Raw genomic sequence first — 24,343 nt, forward strand, 5'->3', positions numbered from 1 at the left:
ATGTTGTGAATAAAGCATATTTGTAAATGTAACTTCTTATTTTTGCAATGTTAGGAAAAAAGAGAAGATTACATTGTTTAGAAGAAGCGCTTTTTCAAAGTGTTGTGTGCTCTCTTGTCGCCAAGTGGCTCATTCTCGGCTTTTTCCGTCTCTGTCCGCCTTCTCATTAACATTCCTCACTTGTGGGTGTGATGCTGAGAAGATCTCCTGCTCGCCGAGCGGAGACGCGCAGTGTGCCTGTGCGTTAGAGGAGGTATCAGCTGGCGGCAGGAGGGGAGCAACGAGGAGGAGCGGAAGAAGAAACGGCAAACCTACGTTGCAGGCGACCATTCCTTCACTGCCGGTGTCCTTTCACTGCTAGCCACCTGCAGAAAACGGTCCTTTCCTATTTTTTTTCTCCCCAAGACTGAAGGTGTCCAATATGTCTGGGATCTAATATCTCTGGAGAAACAGAGGAATATCATAATACCTTAGTGGATGTGGACACTAAACTGTCGACATGGAAATGATAGTGAATTTATTCGTTTCACTTCTCCTGGTTTTATGGGGATGCGCGCTTGGAGGCTCGCCCAGTGTTCAGATTGGTAAGCACCCATTAGTTCAACCGAAAAAGCCAGTTAGCTACAAACATTTTTGTGCGCAAAAACCTGTGAAATTGGTTCTAAATATGTTGTATTAATCAAATATTTACCAGTGTAAAAAAGATTATTTGTATTTATTTCAGGGGGACTTTTTCCAAGGGGCGCGGATCAAGAATACAGCGCGTTTCGGATAGGAATGGTTCAGTTTGGCACCTCGGAATTCAGACTGACGCCTCATATTGACAATTTGGAAGTGGCAAACAGTTTCGCTGTTACCAATTGTTGTAAGTTAAACATATTTTAAGTGTACTTTTATTGAAAGAAGCCTTCAATGTCATCTGTGATATAATCTCCACCGCTGTGCTGTTTACCATAAGAGTTTGGATACACGTTATCAGCTCTTAGGATGTAATGATCTGAGCTGTCTAATCTATATTCTGTCAGCAAACACATCCAGACTGTGAGCTGTGTAGTTGAGGATGAACGAGGCTCGTGTAGGCAGGGGAAAGTTGGTTTCCACAGAAACAGTCGGTCACATCCATCCCATTTTCATTTCTTCAGATTTAGAGATCAAACAGACTGTACTGCAAGAATATCGATCCTAATATTTATTATGATCCTGCTTTCATGCAAACCAACTTATTTTTTCGAAAGTAACTGAAGATAAGGGGGTGGTAGAACTAGACTTAATTTCAGTATTCTCTGATCTGTTTCTTGTAACAAATGACATTTTAAGCAGCCACCTTCATTACTTTATATTTAATGTTCACTGAAAGGATCAACTATACTGAAGATAGACAGGTTAACTGGATCGGTATGCATTCGCTGTTTTCCTCTTTCATCTTTCAAGACGAAATCTGAGATGTAGGACTTGCTGAGACTGACGTTTTTTCATTGGTTACCGCTGTCACGTCTTTTCTGAGCCCAGAAAGAGCGGTGCTCAACCATTGTTTGTTCATATAGCCTTTGACTGCGCTTCAGGCATTGCCTAGCGACTAGGCGAAGCTTTAACATTCCCATTGAGAACTAATGATACCACGAGGCAGCGAAAACGTCAAAGGTTCTTGTGAAAAACAGGACAATAGCTCTCGATGAAATTTGAATCACGACATTCGAATTGTCTGCCACATTAATCTCTAATACTTCTTCTTTTTCGACGAGACGTCAGTAAACCGAGTTTTGTGATTAACATGCATTTACTGCTTTAAAAAAATCCATGGCCCTTTAAAGCTTTATTTCCTTGATAGGTTCGGAGGTCGCTATTTTAACAGCCACAGTTCATACATTTCATTAAGCGGTTGCCAAGCGACTGCTCCTCTCAACAGTCCCTTAAACATAAATCAAACGCTTCTGATTGGTGCGCGCATCGGTCCAATCGATTTCATTACCATATAAAAGCTTCCTGCTTAGAGATCCTCACTGCGCGTGACAGATCACAGTGAGAGTCATGTTGATGATTGAATTGTTTACAGCAGTCTATATAAACCACTGTTGTTTAGCTGACTTGGTTTAAATGCATCTCACACGTACAATTTTTTGTGCAAAGTATATCCTGTGTGCATTCTTTGTACCCACCCCCACCACACAGACATAAACACACACACTTTACATACTTTACTCTTGAAGTTTGTCTATGTTGTGCCACATATATATTAATCTGAGCGATTAGATGGGACCAATCGTGTTTTGGAAAACTATATGCAAACTATATATCTACTTATAATAAAAACATGGAGTGACCCGCACCTGTTTACTTGTTTAACTTAGGCTAATGTGTGGGCAAATGAACTGATTCTCATTATTTTAAATGAAGTAAACAGAACTTATCGCTGACTAGAAGGAAAACAATGGGCTGCAAGATTTGCACTGAGTTAATCTTTTAGTTAAGCACAGTATTTATTTATCCTTGTAGTTAATTTAATGGACTTCCTGCATGATGTTTCGTCATCTCGTGCAGTTTCAGATGGTAGTAGAGACTATGACCTTGGTTCACATCCACAGTGACTTCAGTTCATTTACTGCTGGTCCAGGATTGAACTAAAAAAGTACTGAAAGATGCATAAAGTTAGCAGTGACCCTGAAGGGTGAACAAATGGTTACACAAAATAGCAAATAAATGGATAGATGTAGACTGTGTTATGCTGGACAAAGGAAGTCACACTGTATACTAAAATGGGGACACATTTATTCAGAGGTTTTGTGTCTCATACATAGTTGCATGCATCTGGTGATACCAGATTGCGTGTGTATAAACTCCATCAACTGACTTTTTGAGTGGGAGTGAGAATGAGAAAAGGTAGGACTGGCTGGGGTAAGGCGTGGGGGGGGGGGGGGGGGGGGGGTCGCATTTAATCCAGTAGATGGCAGTCTGCCCCACAGTCCGCCTCCATCTGTAATTACAGCACATTAATGCCACCACCTTGTCTTTTGTTAGCTATACTTTATGAAACACATGCAGGGGAGAATAATGGGAGACACAATAAAGCCAATTCTCAATCCTGAAATCTAAAACATTGTAACAAAAGGTTTTTACAAGCTGTATGTTTAGTTCTGTGAATGCAATAATCAGACTCTTCTAATCTCAAACCAGAAAAGTACATTAGTCTTTAATAACGAGGGGAAAATGAAAGACAATATCCAGCTATATATAAATCGATCTTAGTGGACTACAGTATGTACCCTGAGAGACAGATTAGCTTTAAAATGTGTTCCCTCAATGTGAAAGTAGATAATGTCATCAGCTACAAAAAGAGCGCTAAAATTTACTTGGCACACAATGTGTTTTGCATTTTTCATATGAGATATATTCTAATGTTCACATATCATATTTGAGGTAACTGGCTACTGTATTGGTGGATAAAGTATCTTCTTTTATTTCCTTGCAATATGTGGGACTCAATATATGGACTGGTATCTCTCACACTGTGGCTGTACTTCTGGGCACCAGCATACTTCATCAATGTAGTGTGTCGGAGACAGTGGGAGGGAGGATGATACATTCCTCCATCAATAACAGTTCATCTGGTCAGGCTGGCATCTGCTGCCAAGACTAGGGGAGTTGTTGTTACCGTGTTATGTGTTTGTGTGTGTGTAGTCAGGTTGGTGTGCTGTCTACCCAAAGCAATAAAATTTAAAAAAAATGTTCGAACACTGTAGATTATAACCAGCTGTCTGTCCCCACATGACATACACACCCTGAAACTCTTCATCACTGGTAAAGAAATAATGAGGAAAGAAAAGGAAAAATGGTTGACTCATACTAGGACAAGTCAAAACAAAGATTCCAATTTCTGCCCATTTTTATCCATTCAGTAAAAAAAAAAGTTTCTCTAGTTTATTTATAATTATAGATCCATGATGTGATAAGTAATTGGGAACGTTACCATAAACGAGACCTGTGTAAATATGTATCTTTTGTTATTGTATTTTTTTTACGTAATTGCATCTTTTATTGTGTCATAACTCTTGTGTCTACCTTTGATTACAGACATGGAACAAGTCAAAGCAACATTGACATTATGTATTTCCTTTATACCTTCATGAGATAACATTAGCATTCTGTCCCAGTCCCAAGAAAATATATATCCAATTTTTTAGCTTCCCTTTTGCCTTTGAAAAACATGAAGCAAGTAATTTAAAGGGAGATTCATTAATGGCTGAACAGCTCACAGACATACATACTTTTAAGTGAGTTTTGAGTGGGTTAAAAGTGGCTGCATATTAGGGAGTCACAAACAAAACTCCATCTCAAGCAGCTACAGTTTGCAGCTTTGTCAATGATAGTGCAAAATATCACACCCTCTATGACAACTTTTTAGTTACTTGTACGTGAGAACTCACACCACATAATCTTTCTGGTTTTTTCTCTCCTGCCTTCACAAGCAGTGCGCTGGAGTACTGAAAGCCAGTTTGGACATAGCAAACAATTTATTCCAAATAACATAACCAATTAATACTAACAGGGCAAAGTTGTACAGGGAGCAATTATAGTCCATTCACATATGCACTCTCAGTGAACTCTCTTACCCATTACATTATCTTTTGTCACACCTGTTTAAATAATCAATGCTACTTTTTGCTTCTCTCTTATTTCCCATGGGGCTGCTACAGTAGTGGCTCCACATATTTGATCTGGGGCAGATTTCATGCCAGATGCCCTTTCTGACTCAATCTTTCAATTTATCTGGGCTCGGGACTAGCAGTATAGTGACCCCTGAGGGTGGGTTTGTGCCTACTCCTGGTCACCTGGTCTTGATCTGGAGATTAACTAAGAAACTAAGGTTTATTAAGGAATTCCACAGGTTCTGTGCTGGGACTAATAATACGTAGAGTATACATATTTCTGTTAGGGATTATTATTAGAAGAAATACCATACATGTTCATTGGTATGCTGATGACACTCACCTTTATGAAGCTGATGACATACACCAGTTAGTTAAAGACAAAGACCTGGATGGCTTCTAATTTCCTGCTTTTAAATTCAGATAAAACTGAAGTCATTGTACTTAGCCCAAAAAATATTAGAAAAATATATTAGTAATATGGCGACTAACTAGATATTTACTTTGGATGACATTACCATAGCCCTGAGTAACACTGTGAGGAATCATTTTTGATTCATTTTGACAAAATATGTCCTTCAATGCACATATTAAAAAAATATGTTATACTGCCTTGCATTTGTGCAATATCTTTAAAGCTTGAGTATTGTAATTCATTATTATCAGGTTGTTCTAAAAGCTTTCTAAAAAGCCTTCAGCTCAGTGAGAGTACTAAGGGACTAAAAAGAGAGAGCATATTTCTCTCCTGTTAGACTCTATTCATTGGTTCTCTGTTAAATACAGAATTGATTTGCTTTATTTTTTCACTCATTATGGGTTTACACACCAGTTTGCACTCTGACCGTCTCATACATCTTTTGTCCTTTCTCCATCTCACCACACCCAACTGGTCACGGCAGATGGCTGCCCCCTTTCCTTTATGAGGGTTTATGAGGGTTCATGTTGAGGTTGTATTATTTCTGACACAATTTTAGAGCAGTTCATTATACCCTAAACAGACAAAGAAGTCCTAGCTGTAAATTCATGTGCTGAAGCTGGAAAATATCAGTGTGAAATGAAAAATTTGGCACACTGGAAGACGTTGCAGCTCATTTGGTCTTTATCAATGTTTGTCAGACTCAGTGTAGAAATGCTAGTATATAACAGTAAGCCAAAAGTTGGTATTAGCTAGCCATTAGTATTATTTTAACTGAAACATTTCTGCAAAGCCTTGTCTCAGCAGTTTTCTTCATGATAATTTTCTTTCTTTTGACTTGAAGAGCCCTTTTTCATTGGCTTCAAAACTTATTTGAAGTTAAGAGCATCACAGTTAATAGCCACAAGACAGACTGTTATTTATCCCTGTGCACTTGAAAAGGAACCATCCAATGTGAAAGTAGAATTTAAAAAACCCCCGCTAAAACTATTTATAAATCCAGTAGTATTTAGCAGGTTAAAGACATTCATTTAAAGAATACTCCAAAAGGTTGTGGCCCTAATAACTTGGAGTAATTCCACTATTGCCATTGCTAGGATAATCCATCTTTTCTGGCTCAGCCTTCTGGTTTTATAGTGTTAATGATAATCTTTATGTGTGTTTACTTAATTTCAGTTCAAATGCTTCCATTGTATATTCTTGAGCTGTTATTTCTGTTCCCTACGTCTTTTCAAGCAAACTGCTTTTCTAAGACCAATGGAAGAGTTTGAGGGCACTGACAGCCAGCTGGTGATTTTAACACTTCAAAGTTCTTGTTTGTCATGGTTGAATCATGTCATACTGTAATTTCATGCATCTGAATGCACACAGCATTTCTGGGACGAACATATTCAGGGACCTGGCTGAATGATCAAAAGCCTAAACCGGCCATACATGCACTGTGGTGAATTGGTTATAGCCAATTTATTGTTCACGCTTAATTAAGTGCATTCTCCTCCATTTCAGAGAGTGCTGTGAAATATTAAATAGGCCTGGGAGCTGGCCGGTCAGAAAATGAGGCTAAAAACCCTCTATGGATCTTAGCTTGCCCTGAATACAGCCCTCAACCAAGCCCTTATGACTGTGTTCTCAAAAAATACAAGCTTGAAATATTATGTGTTACAGTGTAATTCAAAGTTCTTAGCTGGAAGTTTCCAAGTTATTTCATTGACTTTTATTATCATAACTCAGTCTTAAACTCCTGTGGTGTTTTGCATTTCACTCACTGCATCAGTGATAAGTCTTAAACAGTTTGCATTAATTTAACTAATAAATAAACATTTCCTACATGTGTGGTAATAATAACTGGATTGATATGATTTGATGAATATGATTGCCACTCTCCTGTCTGAAAGCCTGCTAGAATCTAAGCAACTAAGTCATGTGAGCTGATGAAACAGTCATGAAATACTGTTATGAAACATCTGAGCTTGTAAATGTTCCAGATCCATTCATTGAGTAATTTAATGCAAATTTATGCTATAACATTGACATTACCTTGTGCTATACAGTAATAAATCATGTAAAGCAACATGATACAACACATTTTAACATGTATGAATGTCAAGAAGGAAAATAATTTTATGCACCGTGTCATTTGCGTGAAGTATTCTACTGAGAAAAAGACTGCAACTCCTGAGAATGGCTTCATTTTCATATACAGTGACTCCGCCTTCCACCACCCCCACTCACTTGTGCTATTTAAAACAGTTTTGACATTGTGTCTTTGTGAAGGGTTACACACTTTGAATTGGTGCCAGTGAATATTCAATGTGAAATACACTCAACAAACCGGTCAGTATCTGGTGTGACCACCATTTGCCTCATGCAGTGCAACACATCGTCGCATGGAGTCTATCAGATTGTCAATTGTGGCCTGTGGAATGTTGGTCCACTCCACTTCAATGGCTGTGCGAGGTTGTTGGATATTCGTGGGAACTGGTACACGCTGTCGTATACGCCGGTCAAGCACATCCCGAACATGCTCAATGGGTGACATGTCCGGTGAGTATGCTGGCCATGCAAGAACTGGGACATTCTCAGCTGCCATCTGCCCTGAACAATGTGAACCATGATTCATCCGTGAAGCGCACACCTCTCCAACGTGCCAGACGCCATCGAATGTGAGCATTTGCCCACACAAGTCTGTTACGGCGACGAGCTGGAGTCAGGTCAAGACCCCGATGAGGACGACGGGCATGCAGTTGAGCGTCCCTGAGACGGTTTCTGACAGTTTGTGCAGAAATTGTTTGGTTGTGCAAACCAATTGTTCCTGCAGCTGTCTGGGTGGCTGGTCTCAGACGATCTTGGAGGTGAACCTGCTGGATGTGGAGGTCCTGGGCTGGTGTGGTTACACGAGGTCTGCGGTTGTGAGGCCGGTTGGATGTGCTGCCATATTCTCTGAAACGCCTGTGGAGACGGCTTATGGTTGAGAAATGAACATTCAATGCACGGGCGACAGATCTGGTTGACATTCCTGCTGTCAGCATGCCAATTGCACGCTCCCTCATTGCTTGTGGCATCTGTGGCATTTTGCTGTGAGACAAAACTGCACATTCCAGGGTGGCCTTTTGTTGTGGGCAGTCTGAGGTACACCTGTGCACTACTCATGATGTCAGATCAGCATCCTGATGTGGCACACCTGCGAGGTGGGATGGATTATCTCAATATGGCAGATGTGCCCACTACCACACATTTGGACTGATTTGTGACCACTGTTTGGGAGGGATGGTTATATTGTGTATCTGGAATGAATTCTAGGTCTCTACGTCCATCCCATGGGGAATGGGAGCAGTAACAAAGGTGTTGCATTTATATTTTTGTTGAGTGTACATAATACTCTTAGTTTAAAAGGAAGCACACTAAAGTTGTGAACTTCCACAGGCCTTGGCTTTTAACAACAGAGAAAGCATTAAAAAGCAAGATTTAGATTGCAGCTGCACTTCTTTCATGGGATTTGATGTCTTCATCACTATTGGGGATTTTCATGCAAATTTGACTATTTTTGACAAGCACCTCTGTTAAGCACAAGGCTGTTCTGTTGTGCAGACATGACAAAAAGTCAAACTTAGTGTGCTGACACAACACTGGACCAAATATTAATATTTGCTTAGAAGTATTTGTTTGTATAGATGAAAAATAAATACAATGATATAAATGTGTTAATGTATTAAATATAAGTAGGACACTAATATGGTATAAACTTTGATCATTCTGGAGGGACTTGGTCTACAGCCATTTTTCTTACTCTTTGTCTTTCATAAAATAAGGGCAGCTTAATGTAGAAAATTTAGAAAGTAAGAAAAAATGATACAAATATGAACCCTGGATATGTAAAATGAAACCACAGAATATAAACTGTCATGGCTCTGTTTTATCAGATGTTTTACCCTGACTTCCTTTCAGATAGAAACCATGAAATCAGAAAATATCAGATAATTTATTCAGCTGCCCCCCTTTTCTAGTGTTTCTCCTGCTGTTTTAAAACAGCAGGGTGGATTGTTGAGCTGCCAAAAATGCAAGGGCGGTTTTCTTATCCTGTATAATTTTGAAATATTTTGGCAGAATATGACTGCTAACATTATACTGTAAGTCTCCACACCAAACTCAGAAACTACCTGTACACAATCAACTTCACTCTTTTCCATTAACTTTATCTTCATGTTGAAATCTGAGCTGAAAGTAGTGAACAGTCTGGAGTTTCTTCTTGCCTTATTATTATGCTCACTGTCTGTCTGCTGCCCAGGCATGTACATGGGCAAGAATATCTGGTACTAGTGTGTCAAGCATGTGTAGGTTTGTTTGCCCACTTTTTCATACACCTGTCACACACAATGTTGTCACTGGGCATGTGTGCATATCAAGCTTTTGTTGATGCAGCTTCTGGCTGAAATCCCATCTCTTCTTTCCATTCTCATCATGTTTCTTTATTATTTGTTTTCTTATCTGCTTCTAATGTCCATTAAATTGTTTTGACCTGCTACCCATTTGCTTCCTGCTGAATATTTGGCTGTCCTTGTGACCAATCTCTCATTGAATTTACCATTGTGAGTTTGTCCTTATCTTAACTGTAGGGTTGATGCTGCTGCATATGCTAAGTTGAGCTAGAGCCACTACTGTCCTTGACTTCTGTTAGCATTTCCGAAGTGCCTAGAAACCAACCAGTTTCTAGAAACCAGTGATGTACTGTAAGTCCACATTTCTGTATACACTACTGCTCAAAAGTTTAGGGTCAATTAATTAATTATTTCCTTTTAATATTTTGTATTAGAAGAACTGAGGCTCATTTTCAACGTCACTCCTGTGTTTCATCAGGTCAGGTTAGCATAGTTAAAAATCATTGTAACTAATAAAGACTGGCTAGTTTAGTATTGATATGTCTTGGGATTTGACAATAGTTGTTGTTGATGTCCCTCAGTAATTTAATAATTTTGTAACTAATGATGAGCTTTCAAAGACCAACAGAACAGTCAAAGTTTTTATACAACAGTGTATACTACTCCTTTCACAAACCAGCATTATTGGACACTTATGGGTACTATTAAATGAAACTAACAGATGAGGACCTGTGAGGCATCTGCTTGTTAAACTTGATACTTACTTGTTGGAGTCCCACTTCTCTTTTTATCTCAGTAAAAGACAGATTTTGAAGAGAGTTTTCATACACACCATTGTATAATTATTTTTGTTATTTTTTTTCTCCACATGTACCATGATAACCATGATTTTTGGGAGCCAGACAACTATGTTATAGTTACTTGAAATGGTCCTCTGCTCACCTACATAGATATTCCACTAAAAAAATGATTAATCATTTATGAAAAATCTATCCATTAATAATGCTTTTTTGGGCAATATTACTGATCAGTGTAATTTTATATTAAAAAAAAACCCATATGCTTTACTTAAAATAAAGGAACTTTTAATGTGACCCACTGTCTCTTTATGCTTTCATTGATAGCTGAGCCAGTAGGCCCGGTAATAAATGTCAACACATTTTGCTGGCAGCTGTAACTTTAAAGTCTCTGCCAGACAATCTTTTGTTAGGTTTAGTATGAAAAATAACAATCATATCATTTAACATATAAGGAAACTAGCCAAAACACGTACGTTATTGACAGTCATTGATAAATGACACATAAAACGTATTTTATTTTAGAGAGTCCATGTAACTGTAACTAATTTAATTTGTTATGATGTAAGCAGGGAAATGCTATCGACACGTGAGAAGAATTTGCATGTCATTTAACCTGTACAGTCAATAATTTATCCTTTTAATCTTCATAAAGCAGTGGGGTAATAGACCAAAACTGCACCTATTAAAACATAAACATAGCAGGGCAATAGGTGAAGATGAATACTCCAACACACCTCTGCATAAAGAGAGAATTTGACATACACTGCATAGTCACTTTGGCAAGATGATTCTCTGTCCAATGAAAGAGGTAGATTAAAGAAACTGCTCAGGGACTGTGACCTTACAAAACTTTTGATCAGGAAACATATGAAGTTCCTTTAATGGAGACAAACATCAACGCAGAGCAAATCAGCAGGGGGGCGACTGCACTGGTGCATGGCTGAAAACCAAAATCATCTTGTGATAGTTCACTCAACAGCCCAAACACTTATACATGTAAAAGATAAACAGTTTTCAGCAAGCAAGTGTTATGCTTAGAAATAAATATAATAAACCAACATATTCATATGTTCTATGTAAAACAAAGGCTAATATTTATAAGTTAAATGCAAATCTATGTAGCAAAAAACAAAACACAGAAATATTGTTTTTAGCAGTGTAGGCAGGCCTAGTTTCACAATTTCAACCCTTTGGTGCACAAAAAAATTCTACACAACTGTAGAAAAAGTGAACGACAAGCCAACAGCTGCTGAGATGCTTTGGCTACCGTCCAGATGAAACCTTTTGTTTAAGCAGGCAGATCATCAGGGAGCAAGTTGTTACAAGAGTACAATACCGCTGTCTGTAAAACAGACAGCAGTTAACAGCAGTGCTGACAATATAAAGAACTCTTTCAAAGGGATCAAAGCTGCAAATGAAGTGGGCAAAGTGAGCTCTGGTTGAGAGACAGGGCTGGGGAAAAAAAGGCATATGTGCTTTTTCAGCAGGAAACAGAGAATTAATTCCTCTTCTTCATGTGACTAATTTACGCAATTAAATAAATTTCAGTCAGTTACATTAATCAGTGCAATTAATGTAAATAGTATAATCAATTACTTGCTAAGTTTGAGTATTTATCTATCCTTCCTAATAGTTTACAGAGAAAGTATGAAATGCTAAGATCACAAAAACAGACCCAGATTCCCTCCCGCCCCACCACTCTTATCTACCTTTACCCTGAGTCATCATGCCCTTTTTTAAAGGACAAAGCCAGCCTAAAGAAAGTCTGTCCTACATTTACATTACATTTAGATTTTGCTCACTGACACATAACGGTGGAACAATAGAGATAACAGAGACATCTATAAATGTGCTGCTCTCTAGCTTATCAAACTCTTAAGACATTCTCGTCCTATTGTGTCATTTGCATTCATCATTTTTTTTTTATTTCTTTATCTTTCCTGTCATTTCAGTTGTATTTTTTTCTTTTAGTCCACACACAAAATGCCCACAAATACACAATCAGATTTAAAAAGCTTGACAAAAACACCCATTAAGAGTAGACAAGGCAACCAGATCAAATCGTAATCCCACAATGATAGGAAGCACAGGTTCTCCTCTATGCATGTTGATGAGTATCCCTCTTAAGCAGTAAACATTATTTGTTGAAATAATGAAAATATTCAGTTAAATGACTTTCACAATGATTGTAATTAGATTTGAAGATCCTTGTAGAAATATAACAGCCACTTGAAGTTCACCTGCGAAAGACTAGCTCCTTTTTAAATGTGTGTTCTTTGTTTTGCTTTGTGTCATGTTCTTTCAGTAAGTTGAACGTTGTTAAATTAGGTCTCAGGAAAAGATGTGCACTACAGGTTGCTGGCAGTTGTCAGGGGGAATCGGTCACAGAGAGGGTGCTGCACCAAAAACCTCAGTGAGATTGGCTTGGTCACTTGCAGATTGCCACAGTCCCTCATAGTTAACATGGAAAATGCTGATTTGTCTGCAAAAACTTGCTAACTAACCATCGAGCAGAAGGGAAACTCAAAAAACTTCAGTACATACTGGAAACTGAGAATGCTCGTTTTCAAGTTAAAGTTACTTTATCTTTACCGTACCACAGAAACCAGCATGTTTCAAAAGGTGCATGTATTACTTTGAAGGTTTCTTGTTACATTTCACTCCTCACAATTTCACGACAGCTCAGAGAGTAGTTTGTGACAACAAGACAAGGCTGTGTTTTCCATACAAATTTTGGGAAACCGTGGCAATTCCAAGGAGGTTTTTAGTGCAGTATTGCATATGTCTTTGCTACCAATTTTACTTAGTGACAGCAAGTGTCCTCCAGCAATCACTTGCCTTTGGGGAATACACATTTTTAGTCCCTAAAGAGTCATGAACCAGTTTCTAGGCATGCATGAGTGTGGCTCTATAATCAGTTTCACAGCAACTGCCAACAACCACTTGTAACAGGTTGTTGAAAACTCATCTTCCCCTAGGAATTAGTGGTTACCAACTCCCAGTTACCAGCTGTTCTCTGCTTGTGTTACCAGGGCTTTAGGTTAGTTTTAAGATAGTTTTGTTAAAGTTTTGAAATGTCCAACTTAACTACTCTCTTAAAAACTGGTTGTCTATATTATTTTCCTGGTAAAACATTCTTTATAATCTGGAGCCTTAGTTGAATAGATGATATAAATAAAGCCATCTTAAATATAATTTTACGTTTCTTCAAAGTTATAGAATTTAAAAAATCTAGTCAGCCCACTTTTCAGAGATACAGTGGTAACAATATGCTCTTCATCAACTGTGATCAATTCTCGATGGCAAAGTGAGATAATCCATAATCATTTTGGATACCCAGCATCTGACTCATGACAAATTTTCCTTCTGCTGTGGTGATACAGTAGTTCCTCTCTCTCACACAGCTAGTTCTCATAATAAAACAGCAAGGGAAAGGGGTGGTGTTAATATTAATGCTGTTGGCACTGCAGTATATAAGCTTTTATAACGGTAGGAGAATTTTTTTTCTTTATTTTTCAGATTATAGATATAGGAGGGGACATCTTGATAGAGATCCAAGGATAAAGCCTTGGTTGCATCTTTTGAGGATAAGAATCTGGGCTCTGTGGATACGATCTGCTAATCTAGGTCTTTTGTGACACTGGTGCAGAGATAAAGTGCTTGCGTTAAAAATAAATTATTAAAACAAGGAAGGATAAGTAAATACAACATAATTCTCATTGACTTTAGGCAGTATTTTTCCCCCCTGAAGTCAGTTTTCTGTGCTGCATGGTTCCATTGATCCCCTATCTAACATGACTATATTTTATATATTAAAGTGTTTTTAGTGTTGGAGACGTAAAATAACAAACACAGTTTCCATACTATATTCAACAAAGACTTCTAACCTCTGTTAATTTTATTTTCAATCATACTAATAGAAGTGGGGAAGGAGGACCCAAACGCAGGGCTCTTGCGATGAACAGTGCATTTTATTTACAGTGGAGTAAATGAGACAACACAATAATCCCCGTGAGCTCCCTCGACTCTTGTGTTGTGTCTTCACCCAAAACTCTGTACTCTGTTCTCACTCCCCGTGCTTGTTGTCCACCTGTGCTCCACTCTCCTCCTCCTGGGGGAAAAACAACAGAGGCAGCCGTCAGGACACCACACTCCAGCAGGCACACACTTACTGCACGTCACTACACTTAGGCAAACTAACTTGTAGTCGACTTCAATCATCCAGCCTCGGTGGGAGCGCCATCATCCTCTTAAATAGCTCCCCCGACGAGCCTCATCAGTAGCAGGTGCGTGGCATGGTCTTCTGGTGTGGCCAGCCCCCTAGCCGGGCCACACAGGTGCCTGTCACCCGGCCTACAGGACACCACCACATCCGCCCACAGACAGGCACACACCCACACCTGCCTAAACATACACGCGTGGAATGCACACACAGACAGCAGCACAGTGCACACACATTTCTACAAAATATAATAAAGTCCATAACTGCTCAGGGACCCTGGGTCGCTCAAGCCCAGGTCCCTGACATTAACTACTGTATCCTCTACTTCAATTTGTATTTCCTTTTAAATGGTGGCTATGATCAGGTTGTTGTTGTAGTTGATGAATATGTGTATAACCCGAACAAGCGGTTGCTGGAGGTTTCTGGCTGTTGCCGGGTGAAGGTCTCCAAGGGTGTGCTGCAACAAAAACCTCCTTGTGATTGCTTTGGTTGTTAGAAAATTGCCACAGTTGCCTTATGTTGGTGTGAAAGAGCTGTCTGCAAACACTTGCTAACTAACCACTTTCAACATAAAAGTACTGCCTTACCACTAAAGACAGTTTGTGTTGCACACTTTGAAGTTTCAGCATAGGGAATAGTTAGTGAGTGTTTGAAGATAAGTCATTATCTTACATACAAGCTTTGGGTGATTGAAGCAACCTGGTCATAACGAAAGCAACTGCATGATAATGTCATGAACCGAAGTTCCGAGCGCAGGCAGGACCCAGTAGCAGAACACACACACTAGGGTAGGAGCGAATAAAGAAAGTAATTTTTATTGCAACTAAAGGTGTCCCGTGAGGGTAGCCAGAAAAACAACGGATGAAACCAGACGAAACCGAGGGACCGCACAGGGAACGCCGAGAGCGGGGCTGTGAGAGGGGTGATAGCCGGGCCGAGTGAACTAGAGGGGGGTGGAGCTCCAAAAGGGGTCGAGACGGCGAAGCTGAATGTGAACCAAATCTCAGGCGGACAGGTGGACAGGCAGGTGGCTCGAAAAAAACACGCCGAGTTGTGATCGCTGAGAGGCGACTACGGACTGGCGTGGAGCAGCAGGTAGGGCAGGATTAAATAGTCCACCTGGTGATCGCCTGGGATGGGATGCAGGTGTGGGGTTAGCAGCCACGCTCGTGGGCGTGGACATCCCAGCAGCACCCCGGACGCCGGGCCGCGGACCATGACAGTTAACTGCTTTATAACCAATTTTACTGAGTGACAGCAAGCAACCATTTGCCAAGTGGAATAAACACATTTTTCCCAAGTGATCGGTAGTTGCAAGGGGCTGAGTGACCAGTCTCTAGTAGTTTTAGCAACTGATTTCACAACAACTGGCAGAAACCACTTATTTTTTTCTAGTGACCTGTGGTTGCCAAGCAGTCACCAATCAAACTCTAGGCCTATGTGACTGGGGCCAAAGTAAGGCAATTTGATGACACTGGGGGACTTAGCATCGTCAGCTTGCACATCTGTGAAGGCTCCGTTAACGCTAGTCAGGTTACACAGACATTGGAGTAAAAAGATTTGATGTTTATGAAACATGACAAAGGACAATGGAAGCCCAGAACTGCTTAACTGCTGTAAACCAGTATAAAGAAAGACAGAGGAAATATTATCATTGTACAACTACACTAACCGGTCTTTTTAGTCTCATTTACAAACCGCATTGGTTGTGTCCCGCACCGACTGTGACATCACCATAATCCTGATACTGTTCATACTGACACTTGAGGGCAGGCTGCAGCCTTCTTCTGAACTATAGGTGTCAGCACTCAGAAAAACGTTCCACATCAGCTGGTAAATGATTAGAAAAAATCAAAACAAGAAGCAAACTAGTCAGAAAGTCTCATCATTTCAAGCTGCAGCAGTATCTCTGTCTGTATAACCTGGGGCTCTCTTCAAGTCAGCTGCATCAACTGTGTCGCTTGACAGATTAAAAAAACATGACAACCCTAAATGACACACAGATATGAGATGACTTTTCAGCACAGCTGTTTGCAAAGATGTCCGGGGCCAAGCATAAACATGTCAGTTCTCAAAACCTGACAAAAAAAGGTGGAAAACATGCACTATTTTCAAGTTTACATTATTTACAAATCATTGCATAATCTTAATAGTTACACATTTTTTGGTTTTTTACCACTATTAAGATGTAAAAAGTATGATAGCAGAGCATAGAATATATATTGCAGATTATTAGTTTGTGACATTATATGACATAATGACCAAAGACAATGTTTGATTTTGATTAGGGGGATGGTCTTTATTTTTTTTATTAGTAATTACACAAACTGTTTACTGCTATTTTTCTGTGAACATCTATGAACACATTCACCAATTGCTGCAAAGAAATGAATGATGGATTGTTGTATGAAAGTCAGTTTAAGAGGAATGAACTGAGGGTCAAGGAAAAGATGGTTAGTCTGAGGTTAAATGAAATAATTAGCTGATGAGAGACCTGAAATTAGAAGTTGACATTCAGTGTGGTGATATTGTATTTTCTCTTTACATCCCTCTAATGAAAGAGATTAAAAGAAAAAAATGAGAGGATTCTACAAAAAAAAAAGAAAAAAGAAAAAAAAAGAAAACAAAGAAGGTGCCAAAACTTTAGTAGCGTACTTGTAGGCTACCACATGAACAGTAAGTGCAGGATTATGTGTGTTAAATGCTCTTTACTTTGCCAGACCTCTCTGAGTTGATCCCTATATATCTACAGCAAACACCGAGTGTCTGGTTGCTATGGCAGCTGCTCCCTCAGATGCTGGATGAGGCTGTGTTTTTATAGATAACTAATTTTGCTCTGGCAGGTTCCCAGATCATTAGAACATAAAACAGCAGATCCAAAGTTTGCTTTGGTATTTCCACTAAAGGTCATTGGACATACGGTGTGTTTTATTATGGGAGGCAGATGAAGTGCGAACAGTGTGTCTGATGTATGACTGCCTTTGCAAAATCAATACAACTAAAGAATTCTGTATTGTGCTTCATGAAATAGACTGGTGTGTGTGTGCAGTAATACAACACAGTCTTTAGATCTAAATGCAGCCAGTTTTTTAACAGTAGAAGTATTTAAAGATCTTTTAATCAGAGTGCTCCATGATTAATGTGAATGAGGTACAAATTAGTCTTTAGAGAGAGCAGGTTGAGCTATGGAATTTTCTTTGATCTTTGTGCAAGATAAACATTCATTATGTAGGATTTCTTTGAAGAATATGTCTTGCAGAATAGGTGTCTGCAAATGGTTGCACATGTAATTGATTGCTGAATTGTATCTAGCTGTTGTAATGCAGTTAGTTTCAGGGTGACGAAGAAACTGAATTCAAGATAATGTAAAGGCAAAGTGGAGACCCTAGTTTTATTAGATAATATATAGATAATATAATGTATTGGATAATGTAATAGAAAGGTGTCTTCTATTATGTATACTGTGATAAATTATTCCACATAATTTAACACTGTTAAATTGCAGGAGAGTCAAATTCATAAATACAGACATCACAGGGGTCTTTGATTGTTCTGTTTATTATTTTTGCTCTTTTTAATGGGGTTCCTGTTTTCAAAAAGATGATTCTGAAAGTGTTATGTTTGTTTGCTAAAAAACAGTCAAATACAAGACTCGTGAGGCAGGTAAAATGAACAAAAAGTCAGCTTTAATTCCAAACACAAAAAAATGGGAGCATGATGTGGCTTAGAAAAATTAAGGCTGGCAAACAAAAAGGCTGGGTAATCAGAAATAGCAGAAAAACTAAAAAGAATAACATAGCACAGTAAAAAATGGCAATTCACGTGGGAGATGAACATGTTGCAAGCAGGCAGATACAGGACAGACTGAAAATTAACAAGGGAAACACATAAATAACGAGAGCTTTGTAAACCAGTAGAAAGGAGGGAATCAGATGAGAGAAGACTGATCAGTCACACGATGTATTTGTAATAGTCGCATTTGTTGTCTAGAACATAGACTGTAAATAAAAGATGGCTTCCTTAACTTTGCCCTGATAATCATGGATTCTGCCTGAAGCCTTGATTGTTGCATTTTTCCCAATACCATGTTGTCTTGTAGGAACTAGAGATTAAATTTGGACAAGAAGTAGAATTGTATTGCCAGCTAATGCTAGGAAGTCTTGTTCACAATTAGCTATAATAATAATAATAATAATGGATTGGATTTATATAGCACTTTTCAAGGCACCCAAAGCGCTTTACAATGCCACTATTCAGTCACTCTCACATTCATACACTGGTGAAGGCAAACTACAGTTCTAGCCACAGCTGCCCTGGTGCATACTGACAGAAGCGAGGCTGCCATATCGCGCCATCGGCCCCTCTGACCAACACCAGCAGGCGGTAGGGTAAAGTGTCTTGCCCAAGGACACAACGACCAGGACAGAGAGCCCAGGGATCGAACCGGCGACCTTCCGGTTACAGATACACTTCCCAGCTCTTCCCAGGTATTGAAACCATTTCTGTACCCTTCACCTGTCTGTAAACGTTTCCTTTATTCTAGTCTTTGGTGGCTGACTCACTGGCTATTATTTTACTTTCTCCTTTGTTTCAATTTAAGGTTAGAAGGATAATATCTATCTAATAAGTCAGACTCGTTCCCGGTGGGTGATGGGCTCCACCAGGGCTGCCCTTTGTCACTGATTCTATTCATAATTTTTATGGACAGGATTTCTAGGCGCAGCCAAGTGGCGGAGGGCTTTCACTTCGGTGGCCTCAGAATCTCATCTCTGCTTTTTGCAGATGATGTAGTTCTGTTGGCTTCATCGGGTGTTGGCCTCCAGCTCGCACTGGAACGGTTCACAGACGAGTGTGAAGCAGCGGAAATGAGGATCAGCACCTCCAACTCTGAGGCAATGGTTCTCAGCCAGAAAAGGGTGGAGTGTCCACTCCGGGTCGGGGATGAGTTCCTGCCCCAAGTGGAGGAGTTCAAGTATCTCGGGGTCTTGTTCGCGAGTGACGGGAGAAGGAAGCCGCAGTGATGCGGAAGCTGCACCCGTCCGTCGTGGTGAAGAGAGAGCTGAGTGTAAAAGCGAAGCTCTCAATTTACCGGTTGATCTACGTCCCTACCCTCACCTATGGCCACGAGCTGTTGGTAGTGACCGAAAGAACGAGATCGTGGATACAAGCATCGGAAATGAGCTTCCTCCGAAGGGTGGCTGGCCTCTCCCTTAGAGATAGGGTGAGAAGTTCAGCCATCCGGGAGGGACTCAGAGTAGAGACGCTGCTCCTCCACATCGAAAGGAGCCAGCTGAGGTGGTTCAGGCATCTGACAAGGATGCCTCCTGGGCGCCTCCTGGGTGAGGTGTTCCGGGCATGTCCCACCGGGAGGCAGACCCAGGACGCGCTGGAGAGATTATATCTCTCGGCTGGCCTGGGAACGCCTTGGTGTTTCCCCGGATAAGCTAGAGGAGGTGGCTGGGGAGAGGGAGGTCTGGGCTTCTCTGCTCAGGCTGCTGCCCCCATAACCCAGTCGGAATGGATGGATGGATGGATGAATAATATCTAATATAATGCTCAAAATATGGATTTTGGGCATTATTTGAAAATCTCACCTTCATTTCATGAAACATACCATTTGTCATTACGCCAAATAGAACGAGTTTTGTCTTGTCTGACCATAAAACTTTCCTCCTGTTCAAGTGGACATCTGCAAATTTCAGTCGAGCTTGTAGAGTTAGACGTCAAGGCTTCTTTTTTGGTCGGCACTTTTTTGGCCAGCACTGTCTCAGTGATGTAAAACTTCATGGTGGATAGTGAGAGTGGTGTTTAAATTCATGGCACTATTGAGCCTTGGTGGTTCCTGGGTTGTTGGTGAACATCCTAGCCAATTTCATCTCATCCGATGGTGGGAAAGGTGTTAACACATCCAGATCACTTGTGCTTACATACAGTTGTCTGATAATCTTGAAATCTGCAGTTGTTTAGAAAGGAGTCTCTCCCAAGTCAAATCAGTTAATCTGTGAAAGTTCTTTGGACTTTCACAGGTTCTGTTGGCCAATCCAATGAGTTCTGTCAACCAAATTGTTTTAATGCTGGCAAAGAACAACCAGTTGTAGTAAATTATGATCACTGATAAGAAGTTAATATGCATTAGTGTTGTAAAGTTTAAAGAATGTAAAACTTTAGAGTCTATATGTATGATTTTTTGACCTTGTGTGGATTAGAGAAAATCCTAAATTAATTCAAACTTGTCCACCCAATTCCTGTTTTTTACTCATTAAAGATGTACGCTAAACAGTACTTCCACCCTGGAAAAGAGGAGTTTAAACAATGCATTAAAAGCCGAAAAATGACCATCACATTCAAGAGTATGATGAGTGTATGTAAACTTCTGACCACAACTGTACTTCATTCAAAGATGCTTAGAAAGCAACAAAAGTCAAAGTGTACATCATGCTCAGGACATTGTGGGTTCTGTACTAAGATCACACACTGGGTATTTAGTATAGGGGCATTCAGCAATCTCTGTTCTTGTGAAAACTACATCTATCCACGGCAGAAAGCCTGCAGGAAACAGGTCAGTGAACAAAAGCGGGGAGGGAGAAAGAGAGGAGACAGAGAGAAATAGGATGGGAGATGGGAGGAGGGGGGTCAGAAGTTGATAAGAACTGAGCTGTACTGTTCTACTAGAGACCAGCTGCCGGAAGAGCTGCTCAAAGGCAGACAAAAACAGTTCCCAGTCCTATCGGCCACTCAAAAGCATGACTGAGAGCTGTCACCACGGCAACAGCCTACAGAGATTTACTACATGTATATCCACATTAGCAATACAAAAAGTGAGATTTTTCACATACAAGTTTGGTCATATAGGAAATATGAGTTTATGTAACTGTAAAATTCAGGAAGAACAATTTCTGCATGCATAAAAATTTGTTGAAATAATAACTGCAGGGATCTTACCCATATTTCTAATTCCCTTATCCCAGAGGTTTTCAGAAAGATTTTAGAGCCTAAACACTGCATTTAACTGTGTACTGTGTTTCCTGCTATGTAGAGAGAGAACATGGCTGAAATACGTTACCCTGGCAACAGTCTACAGAGGGAATTAAACCAGATCACGCCTTTATGGGCTGCAGACAAGTCATAAAGCACACGAAGTACATATTAATATTTTGCTTTCTGTAAGTGTTGCACGTTTTACAGTCTATATTCTTAAGTTGCAGATGAATAGACATTTTGTAACCTAAGTGTCAGGATGATAGCCATAATAAGACCATCTCAAATTCTCTACTTACCAAAAAAATTAATAAGTCAGTGCTTCCTTTCTTTCCTCTTTCAGCAAAGGATACACTAGACCATCCCTTACAAGAGGGAATGAGCTAATGCTGTCCCACATTTTAAAGTGGCACGTCATCCATTCATTCAGAAAACCATAATATCAGCATGACTGATGCAGATCATCATATGAATTACTTTTGTGCTTTAAGGCTTGTGCCATAACTTGGTAATATTTTGATATGTTTTGAACCATCAACAAGGTAAATAGGCAAATTCAGTTTTTTTGTCACATACTGTATATAAAAGATTGACATTTTATTGGATACCCTGCTTTACTGGCTTTGGGAAACAAATGGTGATCATATTTTCAGTAAAACAGTAAAACATGAAATTAGTAATTGAGACCATTAACTCACCAGGATCCACAGTGATTGAAGGAGACTACAGTGAGTTCTCTTAGATTTCTATACAGTCAGAATATCTGTTTATGTTCTCAGTCATCCAGGTCATTGTAGTTTAAGGAGCTTGGAAAGAAAGCACCTGGACTTCTTTATTTTTCAGCCGAGAAGCTTAAAAGATTCTCGGACAAGAGGTGAAACATCTTCAAGAAACTCTTCTTCAAGTCAGAAATATTTTTGAAACAAGAGGACCAGGCTCATGCTGATCTTTTGAAACAATGCCATTTCAAGGCACGTCTTCACTGGAGTCACCTTTCAGGTGTAGAAGCTGCATCCATCTTTCTTTGCAAAGTCTCTGCTGGTCAAATTGTTGCTTTGTGTAAGACAGTTTGCACAATGGATTTAGAAAGGACTCTCCATTTATAAAGATCAATGTTAAAAATAATGTTACGGTGGAGTAACTCACTTGGGCTTCACTGAGTCTTTATTTTGAGAGTTGTTGTCAGCGTTTAGCACTGAAATTCATAAATTTTACTTCAATCAAATGATGAAAGCCTTAATAAAAGAAATAATTCAACTAGAGTAACTGCAAAGGGAAGAGAAATTTAGCAGTTTATCAAGCCTGCATTAAGCAACACAATAAGAAAGGGGGAAGTATGTCATATTGTACGTTCTTAATCCTTCCTTCACTTACTTCCATGAATTCATATTGTTTGCCACTGAGGAGAAGTGTCTAGGAAAAAAATAAAAAACATGAGGTCATTTATTTGACTCATCAACCACAACCACAGGCTTCAACTTAAAGAAAATGTCTGGGAATCAAAAGAGTAGGAATTCTGTTCTGCACTAAAATGTGTGTTAATTGAGAAAAAATGCAATCTCAAAATTGTTCCCGTGTCAGAGCCTTAAGTTAGAAACCTCTTTCCCATTTTCTATATCTGAGCCACAGTGATAAGGATGCAAATACTTAAAAAAAAAATCCAGTACTACAAGAGCATTTAGGAACACAGCAATAAATTTAGTTAAAAAAGCTGCTTGTAGCTGTCCTTACATCACCTACAGCACTGTTGAACACACAGGAGGACTGTGCAAGGGCCTAAAAAGATTGAGTTCACCCAGGAGAGCCAATAAAGATGTTTTTTTAGGTGCTTAAAAGCATCTCTTGTCTAGAAGGAAGAGGAAAATGAAAATGCCATTTTTATTTTAACCCTGCTAATTGCAGTTGGAAACCACATTCTTTCTGGTAACAGTGAATGGTTCTTATGCAGTTTGGTAGTTATTTGGTTTGTTGAACACTGATTCACACATCTTTATCTCTTACTGTAAGCTTAGCTTATCATAAAGTCTGCAGTCTGTTAGTTTCTTGGCAGCTGTTCTGAGCAATAGTTACTTAGATTGGTTTATATAATGCATGCAACAATCATTTTTAAATAGAATTTAAAGGTGCTTTTAGGCAAGTTCTGTTTGCTTTGTACTACAGTGGAGCCTTTGAATCTAATTCGGCATTTTGATTGTTCCCATGTTGTTTTCTTGAAATCAGATCAGACCCAAATTTAACTCAATATCTGGGGACAATGCATAAGGTAGACAACCCCTAATGCACAGGATGCTTTTTCTTCTATTTAATGCTTAGTGGTACCACCATTTACAAGGTGGAATTAATGCTTTATAAAATACAATTTGAAACTCACCATAAATCCACAAACAAGAACATTTACTGAGGTTATAAAACAAGTGAAAAACTAAATTTTGTCACAGATGTCTAAAAAAACATTTTACTTGCCATCTACATCTAATATATTATATATGCTTTGCACAGCTGTTCAATGCTTTGCTAAGCTAACCAGCTGCTGGATTCTGCTACATACTTATATATTACATAAACTGATCATCAGTTAAAGCACATGGCTTATGAATTTTAATTTTCTAACCTGTATGCAATGGAATTTTATATTAATTACCAGCATAACAGACCCCACCTTATCAGAAATCTTTACAAAATGAGTAGAGTTAATGTTGTGATCTAATACGCAACAGGAAAGTGAATGCATATAGCATATAGAACAAGCATTAATCAGTGAAATATGTTGAAAAATATGAAAATATAACTCCCCATATATGTCCCGTGAACCTCATTTTTTGATTACTTGTCAATGAATAGTATGTTTATTAAATATTTCATTTGCATTTACTGGCAAAACTTGCCTTTGTTTCTTTACTGCAGTCAAA

The 24,343-nt window shown here is 39.2% G+C and overlaps 1 protein-coding gene across 11 annotated transcripts in view; it reads left to right on the plus strand.

Moving 5' to 3' along the window:
- The first annotated feature begins 247 nt into the window (after positions 1-247).
- Positions 248-24,343, plus strand: part of gria2b (glutamate receptor, ionotropic, AMPA 2b) — a 53,147-nt gene continuing 29,051 nt past the window's right edge. For all 11 annotated transcript variants that reach the window (XR_013973861.1, XR_013973862.1, XM_080901291.1 and 8 more), the window contains exons 1-2: positions 248-584; positions 725-865. Coding sequence is in view for 9 of the 11 variants with exons in the window: in XM_080901291.1 (XP_080757417.1) it covers positions 500-584; positions 725-865 (226 nt within the window). In the remaining 2 variants the exon portion in view is untranslated. The remainder of the gene's footprint in view (positions 585-724; positions 866-24,343) is intronic.

This window comes from Rhamphochromis sp. 'chilingali' (genome assembly GCF_963969265.1).
Source record: "Rhamphochromis sp. 'chilingali' genome assembly, chromosome: 13".
In the NCBI taxonomy this organism is placed as follows: domain Eukaryota; kingdom Metazoa; phylum Chordata; class Actinopteri; order Cichliformes; family Cichlidae; genus Rhamphochromis; species Rhamphochromis sp. 'chilingali'.